A 21309-nucleotide genomic window follows, 5' to 3' on the forward strand; every position below is an offset into this window, starting at 1 on the left:
ACTCAAGTGGTAAATGGAAAATGCTTTAGGAACAGGAGTGCTTCCGTGAGAGTTAGCAGATGTGCTCTAAGAAATGCTGTGGCAAAGAATGGAATGGAATGGAATGGAATAGAATGGAATGGGATGGGATGGACCAGAATGGAATGGAATGGGATGGAATGGAATGGACCAGACCAGACCAGGTTGGAAGAGACCTTCAAGATCATCGCATCCAACCCATCATCCAACACCATCTAATCAACTAAACCATGGTACCAAGCACCCCATCAAGTCTCCTCCTAAACTAGCTTAGGTACAAGTGTTCCCCTTCATTTAGGGTCTAGTTTTATCCTTCTGTCTCTGTGCCACATGATGATCCTGGTAGTATTTAAATCATTAATCCTAGTTTCTTTTCCTGCTCTGGAAGCAGGGGCTGTGAACTCCTTTTCTGCAGTTAGTGTAAGTAGCTGGTAATGTGAGTGTACCACAGGCACGTGAAATACATTTTTGCACGTGGCCTATGACTCAGAGATTTAAGCAGACCCAGTTACAGGGTTGTTTTGCAGTAAGATTTTAAATTCTCAAATGATTTTTAAGATTGCTGTGCTCCGTTCCGCTGCCTGTATAGCACATTATGGTGTGTATCCCCTGTGAGGTTACAGACTTCAGTGATTATTGTGTGTTCTGTTTACATAATAATGAGCCTTTTGGAAAGGTTGTTAGGGTTTAACTTTTAACAGGGGACTGCAGCTTGCTTTGAGTGATTGCTTAGCCAGCAGGTCGAGGGAGGTGATTCTCCCCTTCTACTCCACTCTGGTGAAACCCCACTGAACTGTGTCCAGTTCTGGAGCCCCTAGTACAGGAAGGATCTGGAGGTGCTGGAGCATGTCCAGAGAAGGGCCACGAGGATGATCAGAAGGCTGGAGCTCCTCTGCTATGAGGACAGACTAAGGGGAGTTGGGGCTGTTCAGTCTGCAGAAGAGAAGGCTCCAAGGAGACCTTATTGTGTCCTTTCAGTATCTGAAGTGGGCTACAAGAAAGCTGGGGAGGGACTTTTTAGGGTGTCAGGTAATGATAGGACTAGGGGGAATGGAACAAAACTAGAAATGGGTAGATTCAGATTGGATGTTAGGAAGAAGTTCTTCCCCATGAGAGTGGTGAGACACTGGCACAGGTTGCCCAGGGAGGTGGTAGAAGCCTCATCCCTGGAGGTTTTTGCAGCCAGGCTGGATGTGGCTCTGAGCAACCTGATCTAGTGTGAGGCGCCCTTGTCCATGGCAGGAGGGTTGGAACTAGATGATCCTTGAGGTCCCTTCCAACCCTAACAATTCTATGATTCTATAAACTGAGTGACGTCTTCTAATGTGTTGCAGCTCCAAGACGAAATGCAAAGGGAAGGACAGAGGATGGCACGGTGTGTTGCTCTCTAACTGCCTTGATCACCTCTTGTCATGTATTTATGTAGTATGTGATGATTACTTATTTTTTTATTAGATTAGATATCTTAACAAAGTTACAGGTAGGGGTTGTTATTATTAGCTGGTAGTGTTTCTTTATTTAATAGCTAAATAATAAAAGGGAAATGTTATTTTGAACTCAGCCATTACATGTTAAACTACTGGAGCAGTTCCATAACTGACTGCTACCATTACCTGTCCTAAAATTAGCAAGCAAACCTGTGACTTTTTTCATCAAAAGCAGACAAATTTGTTCTGAGGTGTTTGTTGGCCACTGATCAGTGGGCAGGAAGTGAAGGGAATTTTTCTCACTCAGTCTCAAATGCAGGAAGCTAATCAGCACCTTCTCACTGCAGTTAGAACTTGAAAAGGCTAGAAAACCTGACAACTCCAATTGGAGCTGATCTGTTTCCCTGGCTGCTTGCTTCCTGGCTATGATTCAGAGTTAAATGCTGTGGTTCAAGGAATAACAGCTCTGGCAGCCAGAGAACAGAGTGATTGGCCATTGGAATGTGCTGCCCAGGGAGGTGGTGGAGTCACCATCCCTGGAGGTGTTTAGGAAGAGACCGGATGGGGCGCTTGGTGCCATGGTTTAGTTGATTAGATGGTGTTGGGTGATAGGTTAGACTCGATCTCAAAAGTCTTTCCCAACCTGGTCTGGTCTATTCCATTCCATTCCATTGGGAGACAATAACTGAACAAATCAGAGGACAAAGTACAGAGAGAGACTTATCTTTTATACTAATACCTTAAGTAGAGTGAAAATGTTCGTTCTATGCACTATAAACATTTCTGCATTGCTATCCTTGCTATCTGCTGGTAGGTTTTTCAGTTTCCTTGGCTGTGTCTGCAAGAAAAACACCTTTTTCAGAATGACCAAATGCCTGAGGATGCTGCTGGCCTGGTTCAATTGCAAATGCTCACCCTCTGTGTGGAAGGAAAGATTCCTTCTACAGACTGATTCTTACCTGCCACGTTTTGAATAACAAAAATATGAAGCAGACCTTATTGGTAGTCTGAGGCTAAAACACAGAGGGGAAAGCATACATTTAAAAAGATTCCCTCATTATTTTTTTGCTCAACTTTTAGAAATAGTGGCTGCCTTCTGGCCAGCATTCTCATTAAGCATCCATGTCTGAATCCATGAGCAGGGAGAGCTGCCTGTTCTCCATTTGCAGGAATTTACCTGCTCTGTCCTGTGCTTTGTTGAGGAAGATGGCTTAGACTGGACATTAGGAGGAAGATCTTTACTATGAGGGTGGTGGAACACTGGAGCAGGCTGCCCAGGGTGGCGGTGCAGTCCTGATCCCTGGAGGCATTCAAAGTCAGGCTTGATGGTGCTCTGAGCAGTCTGATCTACTTGGGAATGACTCTGCTTACTGCAGGAGGGTTGGACTAGAGCATTCTACTGTTCTATGACATTTTTACTCTCGACCAGCTCTCTAAACATAGAACAGCTATTCTGGTCATATTACTCACGTACTCAAGGGTTTTTCTCACGTTCACTTTTGCCTTTACTTCCCTTTCTTCCATTGCACTCTCCCTTTGTGGTATTTCACATGGTTTAGCACACCCTTTAAGCTTTTTTTTCACTCCCTGTACTACCCCAACTATTTCACAGAGCCTCCCGCCTGCCTCCCCCAGTGTCCTCCTGTGCACTTAACTACTACCTGCTCTTTGTACTTTCAGTTCTCCTTCAATTTCCTCCTTCACATAAACATTATTTTTTCTGACTCATTTCAGTTTCTTGTTCCTCTTTACTAAACCAGTTCCCACTCCCTGCTGCCTCCTTTGTCTAATTTTTTGCAGTTTCTGACTGAGGTCATTGAAAATGTTGTCACGGGTCTTGGTAATAGAACCAGGCTCTGTACCCTCATGCTTCACAGGAACAGCCTGAGTTCAGGCCCTTGGAAGCAAAAAAATGACATTTTCTGCCTTTACTTGACCTCTACTGTCATTTTGAAATGAGAGGGAAATAACTGAAAGCCCCAAACCATGCAATGCATGGCACTCCTAAAAAGCAGCAAATACCAAAAGCTCTGTGATGATTTTTCAGTTGACAAGCTGAAGTTCATCATCCCTCTAAGCTGAAGGCAGGATACACACTGCAACAGGACATATTTTACACTTCTATTTATTAGATTATGTATTTTGCACTTGCATTTATTTTAAGCAACAGTTTCTTCAGCCAGAGGCTGCAAAGAAGTGGGACCCAACAAGCTTCCTAACCACCTGCTTCCACCTTTCTATCACCTCCTCTTTTTGCTGGCAAGAAATATTCACAGTGAATTGAATTAAGCCTATTTGAGCTTAAAGTAACCTTGGAGGGGAGGGGATAGAGAGGTAATTTTAACCCAGATGAGTTTACAAGGCCACACAAACACTTGTGCCAACCCAAGGAAAAGGTGGGAGAAAGTGGAGAATGTGTCTTTTGGCAGCAGTATTAACTTCTGCAGGTTTAAATTGTGTCTGAAACTTTTACCTGGGATTCTTTTATCCATAAGCAAAGCTTTCTTTAGAGCCTAAACAGAAGTACTTGGTTGTGCAATCTTTCACTGTAAGCAAAATACACCACCTCTAACTTATAAGCATGCTGTTGGTATTGCTGCAGTCAGTGGGTGACTACATTTCTCCCCAGAAGTTAATAATTTCTATTATCTAGAATGTGGAAATTCTAGTGTAAGGTGGGAAAGGAAGAAATCAGAGCTCTCTGTAATTACATTAAGCTTTTAGGCATCCAGACAGCTTAAAGGGACTCACAGCTGCTTAACATATGCCCTCTGCCTGAACTCGTTTTATCACTGGGTATCTGACTTCCCTCAACATATAAAAAGCTGATGTGATTGATTGTTGGTTATACAATATTTGTCAGGGAGAATTGAATCATGATGTGTACAGATTCAAGAATATAGAAAAACAAAGCTGGAAGAAGAAGAAGAACAAACAACAACAACAAAGAAGAAAAGAAATCTGACATTTTTTTCCGTTCATTGAAGCTCACTTAAAGCAGCTCTTTTTGTTTGCTGGAGTTGGTGGTTGCTGGTTTTTCTAAGCAGCAATTGCTGAGTGATTTAGAGTACATCTCTGCTCCTTTGTTTGGATTTCATTTGTGAAACCATTTGGAGTTATAAAACTGTCAGCTTCAGAACATTCTATATATTTTGCCAGCGAGGGCCTCATGTGTGCAGGGTTTGTATTTTTCTCTCCCATTTTGTGTGCCTTTTGAATTTTCCAGTAGGTATCATGGTCATTAAAAAACGAGGCCCATGGCCTTCTTCAGAGCAGCAGGACTCTTTAAGATAATTATGAAATTACATTTCAGAGTAGTCATTAGATAAATGAATGCAGAAGATCTCCTAACCACAGTATCTCGCCCTTGGCCAAGCCTAGCCTAGAAGTGTAGTAATACAAGGCTCTGCTGATGCCTAAAAAACACATGACATTTAGAAGGCCTGGCTGCAGCTGGAGTTGAATCATACATCTAAACATTAGAAAGCATCAACCAGAACTGTTAGTTATGTTAATTACAGTAGTTAAAACACAGTATGGTGCCTTTCTGAACTGTCAGATTCCCTAAAATAACTACCAGCTGGGAGTCAAGGAATGTCATGCAAACTGCATTACCCACTGCTTGGAGTTTTATTCACTGTGTTTCTCCAGCAGAATTACATTAGATCTAAGCTCAGCTTTACATTGTGCAGAAGGTGTAGAGCTCTGGCATTTGGCATGGAGGTCATCTTTAGTGGCCTTCCTGCTGATCCTGTGTGCAGAAATCTTGGGAATACTGTCCAGGTGGTTTCATATATGTCCTCTCCTACAGGATAGCTGCAGAGGGACTTTTTGTAAGGGCATGTGGTGACAGGACAAGGGGCAATGGTTTTAACCTAGAGCAGGGCAGATTTAGATTGGACATTATGATGAAATTCTTTACTACAGGGGTGGTGAGACACTGAAGTGAGTTGCCCAAAGAGGCTGTGGACACCTCATCCTTGGAAGTATTTTGGACCAGACTGGATGAGGCTTTCAGCAAGCTGGTCTAGTGGGAGGTGTCCCTGCCCATGGTGTTGGGGGGGTTGGAAGTAGATGATCTTTAAGATCCCTTCCAACTCAAACCATTCTTTCTCAAACTCAAACCATGTCTTGCATTCAGACTGTCTACTCCCGTTGCTCATTAGATGTGGTGATTCAACATACCAAATACTTAGTAAAATTATGTAAATGCTGATGTGACAAATCTTGGATGAGAGGAGCTGTGTCACCTTTGGGGACTGAACAGCATAGTGGCTAATTCTTTGATTATTATTTTTCTTTTAATCTAGTTTGTATTTTTTAATCTCTGAGCAGCATTTCCACCTTGTTGAAGAACTCTCTGTTGTGTATGTTTTGCCAAGCACAACGGGGCTTCAGCCTTTGTTCCTCAGCCCAGGGCTGCCTGCAAGGGACAAGGAGTGCAGAAGGCTCTGGGTGGGATGCAGGAAGCAATGGGTGTCAGCTCTGTTTGCTGCATCAGGCCATCCTAATGGGAGTTACATTGGGCAGACTTATAAAGGTGCAAAAGAACTGATGTGCAAAAATGTGTGTAAACCAAAGTGGTTTGGGAACATTTATCCAGTTGGAGACTCTGGGAACTAAAACCCTTTTTGGTCTTAGGTATGTAAAAATGAGCACATATTATATGAAAGGAGAAAATGCAATTCTGTGATATATGAAGACAGGCTGAGAGAGTTGGGGTTGTTCAGTCTGGAGAAGAGAAGGCTCCAAAGAGACCTTATTGTGGCCTTCCAGTATTTGAAGGGGGGTGGGGGGGCTACAAGAAAGCTGGGGAGGGATTTTTTAGGGTGTCAGGTAGTGATGGGACTAGGGGGAATAGATCCAAGCTAGAGGAGGGGAGAGTTAGATTAGACATTAAGAAGATGTTCTTCACAATGAGGGTGGTGAGGCACTGGAACAGGTTGCCCAGGGAGGTGGTGGAAGCCTCATCCCTGGAAGCTTTTAAGGCCAGGCTGGATGTGGCTCTGGGCAACCTGATCTAGTGGAATGCAGTGGGGTTGGAACTAGATGATCCTTGAGGTGCTTTCCAACCCTGACAATTCTGTGATTCTATCTTGTGCTAAACATATGCCTGAAAGTTTGGAATTTTTAAGCAGAGAAGTTCCACTTGTTGGTTTAAATTTGTGTTTACCTGGGGCAAGCTGCAAAGCTTGGCCTCAAACTGCCAACATGCACCCTGCTTCCTGTCATGAAAGTGGTCAAGTGTTTGATGAATCAGATTATTATCGTCCATTTGCAGTTGTATCCCAAGCCTAATCAGAGGAAGATCTGGGTGCAGAATTAAAAATAAACAAATACAGACTGTAAACATTTTCAAAGGCAGGAAAAGCATGAATCATGCTCTTGTTTAGAACTTGAAAGTTGGAATTTAGCGGGGATTTGCACTTCTCATTGTTACTGGGTGCCTCTTGGACTGTGTACTGTGGGAGAGAGATCGGTGTGTCCAAACTGCTTTGGGCCTTTTGGAGTTAACTGATAGAAGTTTTTAAGGGTCTGTGATGGATGTTATGGGAGCATTAAATAAATCAGGAGTTCATTCACAGAATCTGGAAGAATTCTGTGCTGGAAGTGTAGAATTTTTGGTCTTTGCTTTCTTGCAAGAAAAGTAGGTGTTGATTTTCCTGGCTTCTCTTAATTTTTCCAGCGTTCCCTTGTTCCCTGTTCTTCACTTAATGTTTCATTTACCGCGCTGCCTGCATCACTGGCAGGAGGTCACCTCACAATTTCCACCTTGAAACCTTACAGCATGATTTTCAGCTCCCAGTCATAATTTCTAAAGGAAATGAAAACCAACCAAGCAACCAAAGAAATCCCCAAACAAAACTCCCAACTAAACAAAAAAATCCCCACCAAAAAACCCACACTCCACAACAAACCCAACTGCTAAAAAACACAAGCCAACAAACCCCCCAAAACACCAACCCAACCAGCACACCAACCACCCAAACCAAAAGTAAGACACTAATTTTTGTCAAGCTTGAGATTTTTGAGATTTCAACTTTATTGCACCAGAACAAGAGGACACAGTCTCAAGCTGCACCAGGGGAGCTTTAGGCTGGCTGTTAGGAAGAAGTTCTTCACAGAAAGAGAGATTGGCCATTGGAATGGGCTGCCCAGGGAGGTGGTGGAGTCACCATCACTGGAGGTGATTAGGAAGAGACTGGATAGGGTGCTTGGTGCCATGGTTTAGTTGATTAGATAGTGTTGGGTGATAGGTTGGATTCGATCTCAAAAGTCTCTTCCAACCTTGTCTATTCTAATTCTATTCTATTCTATTCTATTCTATTCTATTCTATTCTATTCTATTCTATTCTATTCTATTCTATTCTATTCTATTCTATTCTAATTCTATTCTATTCTAAAGTGTTTTAGGAAACATCTTGACTTTTAACCTTCAACAGAAGAGTATGATAACTGCTTTCACAGTTCACATTCACGGTACTGGAATGCCTTATGTTAAGGTAGAATCTTTAATTTTGATTTTAGTTTGATTTCTCTCTTTCAAAATATGTTGCATTTCTTGCAGGTAAAAAGAAATATGTTGCTGTTCAAAAAATCATTCTGCATCTTGGCTTTTTGCCAGATTGGATACCTTTTTTTGTGTGTGTGTGTGTTAAATTGCTTGAAGGTCAGAATTTCCCTTGAGATGGACCTTCCATTTGTTCTTAACCTCTCTCTTCCTTGACACACAATCACAGAACATTAGGGGTTTGAAGGGATCTCTGGAGATCATCCAGTCCAACCCCCCTGCCAGGGCAGGTTCACATAGATCAGGTTGCACAGGAACATGTCCAGGTTGGCTTTAAAAGTCTCCAGAGAAGGAGACTCCACAACTTCTCCGGGCAGCCTGTTCCAGTGCTTCGGCACCCTCAAGGTAAAGAAGTTTCTCCCTAAGTTCAAGTGCTTACTTTCCTTTTCTTCTGCCAAGCGTAAACTACTTCACTTTTAAAGCTCTGCAGTCCATTCCCACTCCAGCTATTATCAACTGTGCACTATGGAAATGTTGACTCTTCCTTCCCTAACAATTCAAACATTTACCTTTTGAGGGCTGTATTTTCTAATGACCATCTCCAGCTCTTTTTGCTGTGCTGCCCTGCGTGCAATGAAGGCATCGCTGCTGGTTCCTACCTTAAAAGCTCCCTCTGGTTTGATCTCTGCAAAATTACATGGTAACACAACAGGTATGTGATAAACTTCATCCTCCTTCTGGTGTGTTGGTCGGTGCTTGCTTGTATTTCACCTGTTATTCCCTCTGTAATTATCCACTCTATTTTATACCTAACTTCAAACCGACGTGGGCAGCTGCCATTTTTTTCCACTGCTGTGTTTATACTTGGTTTCTCAAAGATGCAAATAACTTCTGCATGTAAAGCCTGACTTTGAAACTAACATCAGCTGTAAATTCAATGCCTGCAAACCTGTAGTACTTTGTAAATATCTGTAGGCTAGGTAGTACTGAAGTGCAGATGAATAGCAAATTTATTTGGGGGTTAAGTTGCTAGGTGCCTTAATTCAACATAAGCAACCACCACCTCCTTGTATTGTGCTGCTCTGACAATGATATCCTTCAGTGTGGTCTGTGGAAACACAAGCAGGCTTTATGGAGTATTTGTACTAAACAGTCAACAGGTTTTAATTTAGGGTCTTAAATCATAATTGTTTTTCAATTTTCTGCTCTGCCTCGCCAGAGCATAATGAGGGCACACCTGATGCTATAAAAAAGCAGATGTCATTCCAGTATTCCAGGACTGTGGGATTGCTTTGGACAGCTTAAGTTAGTATCATAGACATACAGTTATCAGGGAGCTCAGAGGATCCCGGAGGATTTGGGAATGGGTTGCACCTTCACTTCACAGACTTTCAAAATGCAGAAGACATTGATGGAGTTTTCTTGAGGAACTTCCAGGAGACCATTTCTAACTGACCCAAAAATGCATTCAATTCCACCCCCTCACACTCCCTCCCCCCCACCCTATCAGTCATGTTTAATCATAGAATCCATAAGGTTGAAAAAGACCTCAAAGATCATCAAGTCCAACCTCTCACCCAAGACCTCATGACTACTAAACCATGGCACCAAATGCCACGTCCAATCCCCTCTTGAACACCTCCAGGAATGGGGACTCCACCACCTCCCTGGGCAGCACATTCCAATGGCTATCAACTCTCTCTGTGAAGAACTTTCTCCTCACTTCAAGTCTAAACTTCTCCTGGTGCAGCTTTGAGACTGTGTCCTCTTGTTCTACTTGCACTTGATCTTTTTTAATTGGAAGGGCAGCAAGCAGACTCGAAGGAAAGCTAGATTGTGTAGTTTGTGCCAGCTCTGAGAGACATAATTCCTTTGCCTTTCTCAATGAGACAAAACCTTTCAAACCAGGATATTCTATGGGAACTGAACTGTATAAGAGATACAAGTGGAGCTGTACAGTATTTGTTTCTTTTAACAGGTTACAATTTTGTGTAAAGCTGTTCAAAGGTCTAGTCATGGAAATTACATATATTTCCAAGAATAATAATCTCACAGAAATTAATTGTCACAGTCCAAGACACCCATTTTAAGTTGTCAGGTAGTGACAGGACTAGGGGGAATGGAGCAAAACTAGAAGTGGGTAGATCCAGAATGGATGTTAGGAAAAAATTTGTCACCATGAGGGTGGTGAGACCCTGCCCAAGGAGATGGTAGAAGCCTCATCCCTGGAAGTTTTTAAGGCCAGGCTGGATGTGGCTCTGAGCAACCTCATCTAGTGTGGTGTCACTGCCCATGGAGTGGGATTGGAATTGGATTATCCTTGAGGTCCCTTCTAATCCTGACAATTCTGTGATTCTGTGTGATCTCTGGTTATCAAATGCAAAAATCTGTAATGTCCATCTTGTTAATTCCTCATTTTGGGTTAAGTTTTCATAACCAAACTTAGGGTCCAGTTCTCTGCCTCCTGAACTATTTTTCCTAGTGTAAAGCAAACCAAGTGCCAAGATGTGAGGTTGTTGATACCCTTCTGCTCAGGTGTCATAGTGTGAATGTGCAGGACAGTTGAGGGGCTGCTTGTGTTCTGGGTACTGATGTGAATGTCTGCTTTAGGGTCATTGAATCATGAAATGAACATGTTCTGCTAAAGAAATTAATCCTGCCTACTCTGTTTTCTTGAGTGTCTCCTTTTGCATCTTAATCATCACAGAATATTCCATGTCTGTGCATGCAGTGGAGTGTATATAGATATATGTATGCATGAAATACACTCTGGACTATTTAGCTAGGTTTCTTAAAGGATCTGAGTATAGCAAACTACAAGTGATGTTAGTCTTACTTAATAAGAAATTAATGAATGGAAGTTTTGTTGAGGTCTGGGAGAATACAGAGAGTTAGAAAGTAGAGTGTAGATAAACATCAGGACATGAATTCCCTGTAGCTATATATCATGTTGAACTCTGGAGATGAAGTTAATGACAACTTGATGTTAAAGAGAAAGGAAGGTTTTTGATGGGTTTTGATGCCTTCTTCTTGTTAACAAAAAAGTCTTCCTGAGTCAAACATGAGAATTGCTGCTTGGATTGTAAGGAAAGCCACATTTCCTAGGGACTGCTGACCATTTATTTTTCATGTAATAGTTTCCTGCTTCACTAGCCTTTGCCATAGATGGGGAAGAATGCCCCTTCTCCAAGTGTATGTTTAATTGTGTTCCATTTTTGAGTCAGAATGGGTATGTTACAGAGAAGCTGTCAGTTTGAGACTGAGCAAACTAAATACACTCAGATGAATGAATCCAGTACTGTGGACATGAACCACTGGTGTAAATAAGAAAGGAGATACCTTGAAGCTTTACAGTACTCAAGAAGTGTCAGACTATGTTAATTGGAAAGGGATGGCAATACTTTTCCACCAGTACAGGCACAAGTATTATGTTTCATCCAGGATGGGCTATCCAGGTGTTGAGCAGATCCTGATGTTGGCACTTTCATTGTTGAATTTCATCATTTTTGGAACAGCCATTCAACTTGTTTTGTAGAATCCCAGATATTTCCCTTCATAAAGATTTAGATAGATGAGACTAGACCAAAATGTTTGGGTTTCCATCTTTAAAACAATTTAATCTACTTTGCTGAGCATTACAAAACCTTTTGTACTGTATTCTAAAAGCTCTTTTACCACTTGTAAAGGACTGTAAAGACAACTGGCATTGACTGAATCTCTTGATTATGTGTTTTGATGATAGGGACCATCAAGAGTAGTAGAAAGATAAGAAGTAGGCTCCCATTAGTTGTGTTTTGTTGTATCCAGCTCAGCCAAGCAACATGGGATTCTTCCAGATCTCCATACTCTAAGGAAGAGTCTGAAGGACTGGGTCACTGTTCAGGGAATCTGCTTTAATAACAAGAGTGTGACTGAAGAAGTTTGACAAGTCTTGCCTTGTGGTATGACTGCTAGAATATCTGTACTAGGTCAAAACTTCTGAAAGATAACATGATTCATTTTTTTCTATGTGGTTGGCTTGAAAATCATTGAAAGTCAATGCTGTGGAAACTCATACCACTTAGCTTCTGAAGAATGTATCACTACAAGCAAAAATACCCTGCACTCTGCTTTAAAGATAATAGTTGTATTTTCTGCCAAGGGAGTGATGTGTAGGAATATCATTTGAGCTCCAGAATGTCAGTACAAATGATGTGCATTGTCTAAGTCCCACCTAAGCTTTCCTCATTTGAAATGTTAAGTAAAGACTCCAGAGAGTTCCTCTGCACAAGGATAAATTTAGCTCCCAGAGCAGCGTAAAACAGACTTGTTGATTGGGGTGGGAGTGACTGCTGTGAATTGCAGGCTACGTATGAAGGTGCTGTCATTTCTGCAAAGGGTCTGTGCAGAGGGAGGCAAAACATGGAACAGGTTTTGAGAAGGTGAATTGTGGGTCTGTGGATATGCCCCAAAACTTACATGGGGCCCTATTATTCTATTATGAATTACAACTGTGCTTTTTTGAATTGTAAATTATTGTTCTTTAATTGCATCTTCAGCTGTAACTTTGTGACTGTTTTGTGTGAACAGTTCAAGTCTGGACTGATAAAATCAGTAGTAAAACTTCTTGCTATTTAAATATTGCTTCAGCTGTTTTCATAGCTTGATCAGAACAGTCCAGGCTTTAAAAGTGCTTAAATTTAGGTGCAAAAATAACAGCCCCTTTCTTTTGGTCATGGAGGTGTTCTCCAGGTCACTCTTCAAGTGTATGGGGTCATTTCCATGTGATGTGAAGATAATAAAATCACCCTCAAAAGGCTGTTTTCTAAAGAAAGAGCAACATTGCACCTGTATACATTTGCTGTACTAGTTCTTACATTCTGCCTGCTGGTAGTGAAATAGGGGAGAGGAGATGCTGGGAAGTCTCTCCTACCAGCAGAGTCGTCCAGGGGCTATTCCAGACAGGTTTGGGTTAATGAGGTGACAAAACACGAAGTGGAGGCTTCCAGTCCCTTCCCAGCTCTCTCTGACAGCGAGCATGTGTGTTGCTGTCAACATCTAATGGTGACCAGCGTGGAGGGGCCAAGCATGGTCGCTTTTGCTCTGCAGGCACCTATTTATTATCTGTTCCAGTCAATTCCTGCCGCTGCTGGAACAGAGGTGCAGCCATCATCATTTTTTTGCTTGCATTGCAAAAGGTGAGCTTGGATTTCACCCTTCACGTCTCACTGAAGTCGGCCAAAAAACACTTCAGAAGAATGTTGTGCTCTACAGCTGTGATCTTTATCTTTCCCATTTCCATAGGGTTATCTCTGTAAAAACTGCATGCGCTGGGGGGGGTGGGGGGGTGGGGGGGTGAATGCAGAATATCCATGTGCCGGGTAAGCCTGTGCCGGTCATTCCTGAACAAGGTGCCAGAAATCCCCCTTGGCTGTCTCAACGTCTAATTGCAAAGTTCTTTTCGACGAAAACAATCAGGCTCGCCCCCGTGCAGGCAAGCAGCAGAGCAGCACATGGAACTCAGTCCAAGTATGTACTGTATGTGGCTGCTATGGTGATTGAAATACATAACTAAAATAGATAAATGTGGACCGCATTAGAAATTCATTACTGGCACTCTCTCAGATCACAGGCGGCTCCAGCGCGCTGTCAGCCGTGTTCCCTTACTCCGAGCGGGCCCTCCTGGACCGGCAGCGTGAACCCCTCCAGGGGCTGAGCTTACGCAATGGCCCCGTCCTACCTTGTCAGCTACCAAATTCAACGCAAAAAAAGAGCCCCCGGTAAACAAAGGGCTTTTGTGCCTGTGCCTGTCCTATAGTTCAGCCAGGATTAGCGGCCCGACACGATTTACAGACGCGACGAGCTTAGCGTTAACTTGCCTGAGGTTAATGAGGGAGGACGTGGGGCAATCTGCGGAGGGTCCGGTGTGGGACGCGGCGCAGGGGGTCATGAGCAGCAGGTTCTGCTTACCTGGGTCGGTGCTCAGTCACGTGTACCCCGGGGGTTCGGCTGCCTTAAGATGTGGATCCTGCCGAGCTCAGGCGCTGGCTTGCAGTCCTCCCCGCAGCTTCAGAGGTCCCCTCTGCTGTGGTGGACATCCTAGCCTGTACGTGGGCTCTGGCTGAATCAGTTTCCTGCTTTTCTCTCCCCTCTCACCTTTTAGCATTCTCCGACCGTAAAATCCATCCCTTTCCTGAACTGCAGAACGATGCACTTGTCTGATGAAGTTTTTCCAGGAGGGATTCAGATTCCAAACAAGCCTTTCATTTCCTTCACGCTGGGGGCAGAGCGAAGGCAGGGAGGCGAAGGCACAGCACTCGCTTCCTTTAAATCCCCACCAGCGTCTTCCCAGGGCTGGAAGCGAAGTAGCTTGTCATGGTGATCTTCAGAGTTTAACTTTAGGGGGGGGGAGGGAGAAAGTGGAAAGCAAACTGAATGCTGTAGTGGAGATTTCTCTCTTCCCCCACTGGGCCCCTTGCCGACTGTTTTTATTGATTTCAATCACTGGAGGCTAGCTGGCTCTCAGAAGAAACACTGTGTAATGTGTTCTTTCCTGGCTTTCATTAAAGAAACTCAATGCAGTGCGGTCACGCTGCCGAGCTCGCCTGGCAACCTGCCTACACCCTGTGGTACCTCTTTCATTGGAGGAGCTCTAGCTCGTGGTTTGGGGTTGTTTTATTTATTTTATTTATTTATTTATTTAAAAGGAGGGAAAGAAAAAAAAAAAAAGCCCTATTCTTCAGCAAGGATTTCAAAACAGCCTGTGCTCTGCTTCTACCTCCTCTGGCACTTCGAAGCCTTTTTAAGCTTGGGAAGAATTCGTCAGCACCCCTGAAGGGGTCGACAACTTTGGTGGCTGTGTTAATGCTGAGTGCTGCGACAGTCTCGTGGCTCCTTCTATTAAAATTCCTCTCTGTGTTTCTGGGGAGGGGTTAAAAGGGCTGTGTGTAAGCCACAGGGATGTGGATACAAATTTCCAAGAGGTTCCACCCCCCCCCCTCCCCCCGGCTTTTTATTCCATCTTCTTCTGATTGGTTCACATGGTTTAATTAAGAGTAAGAGTGTGAGCAAAATCCTTCAACAAATATGTGAAATTCCTTGGCAGTGCTGGAGTTGCAAATGAAGCAAAACTGCATTCCCCAAGCCTGCAGTTGTTGGTGGTGTCTTAAAATATTTCTGTTGCGTTCAGGGCTGTGATACTGGTGGAGGAAAAGGAGAAGTAAAGTATGGTACTAATTCCTGCCTTAGAAGTGAAGCTGCTGCAGTACATATTTTATAGCAGCAAACAATCCATAAAGGGGAGTTCAACAAGCTTAGGTTCTGTAAATCCTTATTGTTTGGTGTGCCTGTAAATGCTTTCATTTAGTTGAGTAAATTGTTCAATTTCTTCTTATTCAGCAGTTCCTAATGACAACACTTGATGTGCTCCTCACAACTGGCTGTAAACATGTGAAACAGATCTGTGTAAAGATCACATAGTTGTAAATGAAGCCTGGTTTCCAGCTAATAAAGGTGCACGCATTCTAAATGACAGCTGCTAATGTAGGGGGCTACCTTGTGCTGGTGAGATACTATAGCTCAGTGCACAAGGACTCTTGTAAAGAAAGAGGGCAACACTTTACCCAACCCCTAAAAGAATCCTTTCTTGGAGCAGAAAGATAAAAAGCTTGTTCTCATTTAAATCTGGCTTCCTGCAGAACTTATTTTTGAGGCTTTTCTGCCTGGGTTGAGTCTACAGAAATCTTTCCAAATCAGCTTCATGTAAGTTATTCCCAATGTTTTTGTGGTGAGGAGTCGAGATCCTAAACCACCTAGGCTTTGTGAAAAACTGCTTTTTCTTTTGAGCAATGTCTTGATTTGAAACAAATCTGCCCCTGGTTAAAGCTGGAGACATGCTGTGAGGAGGTTATGCTTCTAGAAGTTGTACTTCTCATTCAGAATCTGCTTTCTGCATGCAGTGGAACTTCACATGCCCTTTCTGGTTGTACAACTTCTTTTCTCGAGGAATGATCCAAAATAGTTATTTCAATTCAATTCGGCCATGAGCTGTTCGATGCAAATCCTGTGGCTGTAGTTGTAGCACAGTTCTTTGGCCAGCCTCAGCTAGTAAATCATTTGTCAACCTTTCTTTTATGAACCTGGCACCTCAGGCTTTGCCAGCCTTTCTTCTCTGTAGGTTTTGAGCTGCGTTTACAGGTGCTGCTTTTTGTCTACGGGCTCGCACACGGCCAGTTGTTTATCTGGGTTCCTATGTGTCGTGTAAGACCGAAACACAACGTTGTGCATGCAGATATCATCATGCATGGAGCCTTTGTAGGGCAAAAGGCTACCTGTAAGCAGAAGCCATTATGTGACAGGTCGGTAGCTCCTCATCAGCTCTTGGTCAGTGAACAGAAGCCCCTTTTGACATTTCTCTGTGTTAAAAGTTATTGAATAACATGAACTTAATGAACAAACAGGGTGATACAACGCTCCTGCTATGAAACAAGCCATATCATACATTTCCCCACTTTTTTCTTTTCTTCAGTTAAAAAATTGGACACCCTTTTAATATGTTTGTCCCTGTTAACCTATAATTTAAGCCTCTGAATTTCTGACGCTGCCTGCCTTGCTGTTTTACAGACTTGTGCTGCTGTGCTGGTACAAATGGATTAAAGTCTACTGGTTTTTGGAGGAGCTGGATTCACTGATACTAATAAATAGTAAATCTGGTGGTGTGGCTGGTCTGTGGTTACTGCTATAGGTTTGGCAGCAAGGCTGAACCCCTGAACAGGCAGAAAGTCCAGACCTACACAGGCAAATCCCAGAGGGGAATTTGTAATAAATGAGTATATGGTTCATTGCGGTAATTGCTCAGTGTTTCTGACCCTGTCAACGTTACTCTGTGCTGGCAACAACTAGGGATGGAAATGTAGGAGTCTTTGAAACAGTGAGGAGTGTGGAGGAGGAACAGAAGCCTTTAGAAGACGACTTCAGCTCTACTCAAGTATGAGGCAGTCAAGGACCTTTGGGTAACTATAAATCTGGAAGCAAATTAATAAATGCACTTACTGCTCTGCTGAAACACAATGCAATTAGTGTCCTGTTAATACCATCTCAGTACTGGTTGCCCAGTTGTTATGGTTCATAGTCCCCTGACAGTAGAAGCTTTTGCACAGATGCAGTCTCTGAAAAAGCCATGGCTGTTGGGTTTTGCCACCCTTTCTGCAGAAAAAAGGCTCAGAGATCTTCAAGAAACCCTGCCTGGGGTACAGCTTTCTGCCATTTTTCCTTGCAGTTAAGGTTGATTTTTCTCTACTCTAGATTGCTTAGCAGGACTGCTTTACACTATTAAATGCTTTGCTGCCATTGCAGATGGCTCCCCATTTGTGATGGGTAAGCTCATTTCTAAAGATCACCTACAAACTGGTTTCAAATTGTGCAGTATTTCCAGATTACAAAGAATAATGGGAAACTTCAGATGCTATCTAAAACTGCCACAGCTGAAGCCTCCAGATATTTTGAGTCAGACATCTTCGACTATTTACAGTATATCACCGTGTTTATGTGCAAGTCAGGAATTCAGAGCCAGGCACTGATGAAAGGCACAGCCCTGGCAGTCACAGCACTTTGCATGCAGATGGGCATGGTGTAATCTGAATTTGGGGAATTTGCTTGGAGATGTCTGAGCTCACAGCCCCTTGCACAGATCACGTGGAGTGCAAGTGCTAAAGATCTGGGGGTCTTGTCTTTTGCTCAAAATACGCCTTTCCAGTGGCAACATCCCTTTTAGCACCTTTTCAGGCCTTCTGGAAAGTTTCCAAGTGGAAGACTCCCACCTCCTTAATCACGAGAAAACACTGGCTCTCCTCTGAATGTCATTCATTCAAGTGCACTGACCTAGCCTGACCTTGTTTAGATTGAGATCTAATGAGCCCACAATCCAAGGTGGTGTGGTAGCTCTCAGCAGGCTCTGCAAATAAGCAAGTGTTGTGTGTTGGTTTTTTTTTTCCTGGATGCACATGGTTTAAATTTATCACGTCAATAAACAAGTGTCTCACAGGCACCACTATGGACTTTACAATGTTGTAGTTAAGAGTAAATTGTGGCGCTACAAATTGTGATGTCACTTTATAAATATAGAAGGAGACAACATGGAAAATTTATGACCTCAAAACAATGAAGTTCTGTTAGTTAGGGGTTTGGGTGTTGGGTTTTTTTTTTTTAATTTAATCTAAATAATGACATAATACTAAAACTCCTGAATGGCTCCCAGACTTTGGCCACAGCTTTCAGCAGAGTGGTCCCAGCGATGGCTCAGGAAAAGTGGAATTAAAAAGCAAGGCTGCTGATTTAAAAAGGAAAAGCAAGATGCATCAGCTGAGTATCACAACAGAGCCCAACCATGTCAAAATAAATATAGCTAGGCTTTGCATTCCAGTGAAAGGTTTGGCTTTGTTTTCTTCTGAGGCCTAGGTTTTTGGGGAAAGGTTGGGTTTGGTGGTGTTGCTTGCTTTCAAATGGTGATAAAAGTACCCTCAGCTTCCGTGGAGATGATACCCCCCCAAATGTGGGTGTTTTTATGAACCACGTGAAACTTGTGGCTTTCAAATGAAAAAACTAGGCAAGGCCAGATTGTGGCACCTACTACTAGATTATTCAAGTTGAGGTGGTTGGATAAAATAACTAAAAAAGCTGTTTGGTTGTGAGTGCTTTCACAGTACGTGTGCCGGCAGTCCCAGGCAGGAGCTGGATGAATCCCATTTTCCTTGGATGATGCTGTGGGCTAACAGAAGGTACCTCCAGCTGTAAATCCTAACTCTTTCATGCCCAGGTCAGCCACAGTCCTGCAGGGAGAACAATGCTTGTGTTTCAGACAGCCCACGGTGCATCAATTGTGATGCTGGAAACAACCGTTGTCTGGGGCTCGGTATTTACATTGAGACCTACAAGGGAGGGAGCAACTTGTTTTGTTTTTAATGGAGCGGTCAGGGAGAGGGATAAAAAGCTCTTTGATAGTGCAAGGAATGTGGGGAGGGGGAAGGGAAGGTCCAGAGATAGGCATTTACTGTAAGTATGAAGGAGCTTTATCAGACCAGCTCTAATGATGTGCCACAGTCACTTTTATTTGAAAGCTTCATAGCTCACAGGAAAGTAAACAAATTCATTGCATTATTTTCAAAAGAAGATTAACTGTAGTGTGTCGTCTGTTGGACAGCTGCTGGAGTAATCTTTTACAAACACTTTATAAATGACCACCCTCAGTGTTTTCCTGGGCTTTGTGTGGCTGGTTTGTTATTTTAGTAAGTACCAGGGTGGCTTTTCCAATGAAAATGCTGTTTCCTGTGTAACAGTTGCTTACCTACCTTCACCCTAAATATTGTTTTATTCTGAGCATGAGTTATAAAATGACTTCTATACAAAGGCAACATACCTTGCTTGTTTGCACATCAGTGCTGGCTATTTTAGTAGGTACCAGGGTGGCTTTTCCAATGAAAATGCTGTTTCCTGTGTAACAATTACTTACCCACCTGCACCCTAAATACTTTTTTATTCTGAGCATGAGTTATCTAATAGCTTCTATACAAAGGCAACATACCTTGCTTGCTTGCACACCAATGCTGGCTATTTTAGTAAGTACCAGAGTGGCTTTTCCAATGAAAATGCTGTTTCCTGTGTAACAATTACATACTCACCTGCACCCTAAATACTGTTTTATTCTGAGCATGAGTTATCAAATAACTTCTATACAAAGGCAACATACCTTGCTTGCTTGCACATCAATGCTGGCTTTTCCATAAAAGCAGCTAAAAAGTTAAAAACAAATAAAACAAAGCCCAAACCAAATCCAGACAAATCCTCTTCACTGTCTCGTGTCCATTTGTTCTGATTTCTGCCTCCTTGCTTTTGTCTTGGTCTTGGGAAATAGCAAGTTGAAAAGATGAGCTTGAGTAAACTCAGGTGATACATGAATTGACACTGAACAAATGTTTAGTCTTTAGCAGGTGTCTAAAGGCAAATAAGATTGTGTCCAGGTGTCATCTTGTTTAACCATCCTTTGCTTGGATGTCAGGAGAAATAATGTTATTTAGCACCACGTCTCAATTTTCTTTGGAAAGCACTCAGCTAGCACAAACTGATCCAGCACCAAGGATTTACCAGTTTATAAAGTGGGCTTTACAGATCTGTCCATAAAGCAGTTGATCTTCTTGTGCGCTCAGGTTTCAGTTATGGCTTCCTCAAATGGGTAAGGAGGGAGCAAGCAAGTGGAAAGGAGGGAGAGCATTTTCTTTTGCATCTAGTTGGGGCCTCCAGTGGTTGCTGATGCTCTAGCATTTCACAGAACAGATGGATTGTGTTGTCCAAATCCTTCCTGCTTCCCATGGTTCTTAGGTGTTTGGATACCCAAAGTATCCAAAGTTGAGGTTCTGTAGTGTCTCTCTCAGGGAAATATTGAGGAGGGCACTGAATAAGCAGCCCTCTAGTATTAGACCAGCTGCAGGTTTTTAGGTGTGCTTCTAGTTGATACTTAATAATCCAGTGATACTATTGCCTGGAAAGATACAAATGAATCTTTCTCAGACATCTAGGAGTCCTTGGAGTCAGACTCACCTTGCTATGCAACAGGGTTTTATTTCCACACTGTGATCTCATACTGGATTTTCCCTGGTAAACTCAGCACTATCTATTTAACCCTCTTCATCTGCATGTGAAATAGCAGATTTTCATTTGGAGTATGCTCATGTACATGTTTGTAGTAATGTGAATAGAGATGTGAATAGTTAACTGTTCTGTCTGCAAGCCTGAAGACACTTAGAATCATAGAATCAATAAGGCTGGAAAAGACCTCAGAGATCACCAAGTCCAACCTGTCACCCAAGACCTCATGACTAACTAAACCATGGCACCAAGTGCCATGTCCAGTCCCCTCTTGAACACCTCCAGTGATGGTGACTCCATCACCTCCCTGGGCAGCCCATTCCAATGGCCAATCTCTTTCTCTATGAGAGGATGTTCTTCCTAACATCCAGCCTAAACCTCCCCTGGTGCAGCTTGAGACTGTGTCCTCTTGTTCTGTTGGTGGTTGCCTGGGAGAAGAGACCAACCCCCTCCTGGCTACAACCTCCCTTCAGGTAGTTGTAGACAGCAATAAGGTCTCCCCTGAGCCTCCTCCAGGCTAAACAACCCCAACTCCCTCAGCCTCTTCTCACAGGGCTTGTGCTCTAGACTTCTCCCCAGCCTCGTTGCCCTTCTCTGGACACGTTCAAGTATCTCAATGTCCTTCCTAAATTGAGGAGCCAAGAACTGGACACAGTACTCAAGGTGTGGCCTAACCAGTGCTGAGTACAGGGCAGAATGACTTCCCTGCTCCTGTTTCTGATGCAGGCCAGGATG

General features: G+C 43.0%; 2 protein-coding genes across 3 annotated transcripts in view; one reads left to right on the forward strand and one right to left on the reverse strand.

The window, feature by feature from the left end:
- Positions 1-14497, reverse strand: part of GPR146 (G protein-coupled receptor 146) — a 58480-nt gene extending 43983 nt beyond the window's left edge. Inside the window, exon 1 of the mRNA XM_054180365.1 lies at positions 13906-14497. The gene's annotated coding sequence lies outside the window, so the exon portion shown is untranslated. The remainder of the gene's footprint in view (positions 1-13905) is intronic.
- The window catches only part of C4H7orf50 (chromosome 4 C7orf50 homolog), a 153683-nt gene that overhangs the window by 94134 nt on the left and 38240 nt on the right, over positions 1-21309 (forward strand). Inside the window, exon 1 of one of the 2 annotated variants that reach the window (XM_009908733.2) lies at positions 14512-14604. The exons of the other annotated variant lie outside the window; for it this stretch is intronic. Within the exon in view, the coding sequence (XP_009907035.2) occupies positions 14512-14604 (93 nt within the window). Of the gene's footprint in view, positions 1-14511; positions 14605-21309 lie in introns of those variants that run through there. 2 annotated transcript variants of the gene reach the window in all.

The sequence above is a fragment of the Dryobates pubescens genome, chromosome 4 (assembly GCF_014839835.1).
Source record: "Dryobates pubescens isolate bDryPub1 chromosome 4, bDryPub1.pri, whole genome shotgun sequence".
NCBI classification, from domain to species: Eukaryota; Metazoa; Chordata; class Aves; order Piciformes; family Picidae; genus Dryobates; species Dryobates pubescens.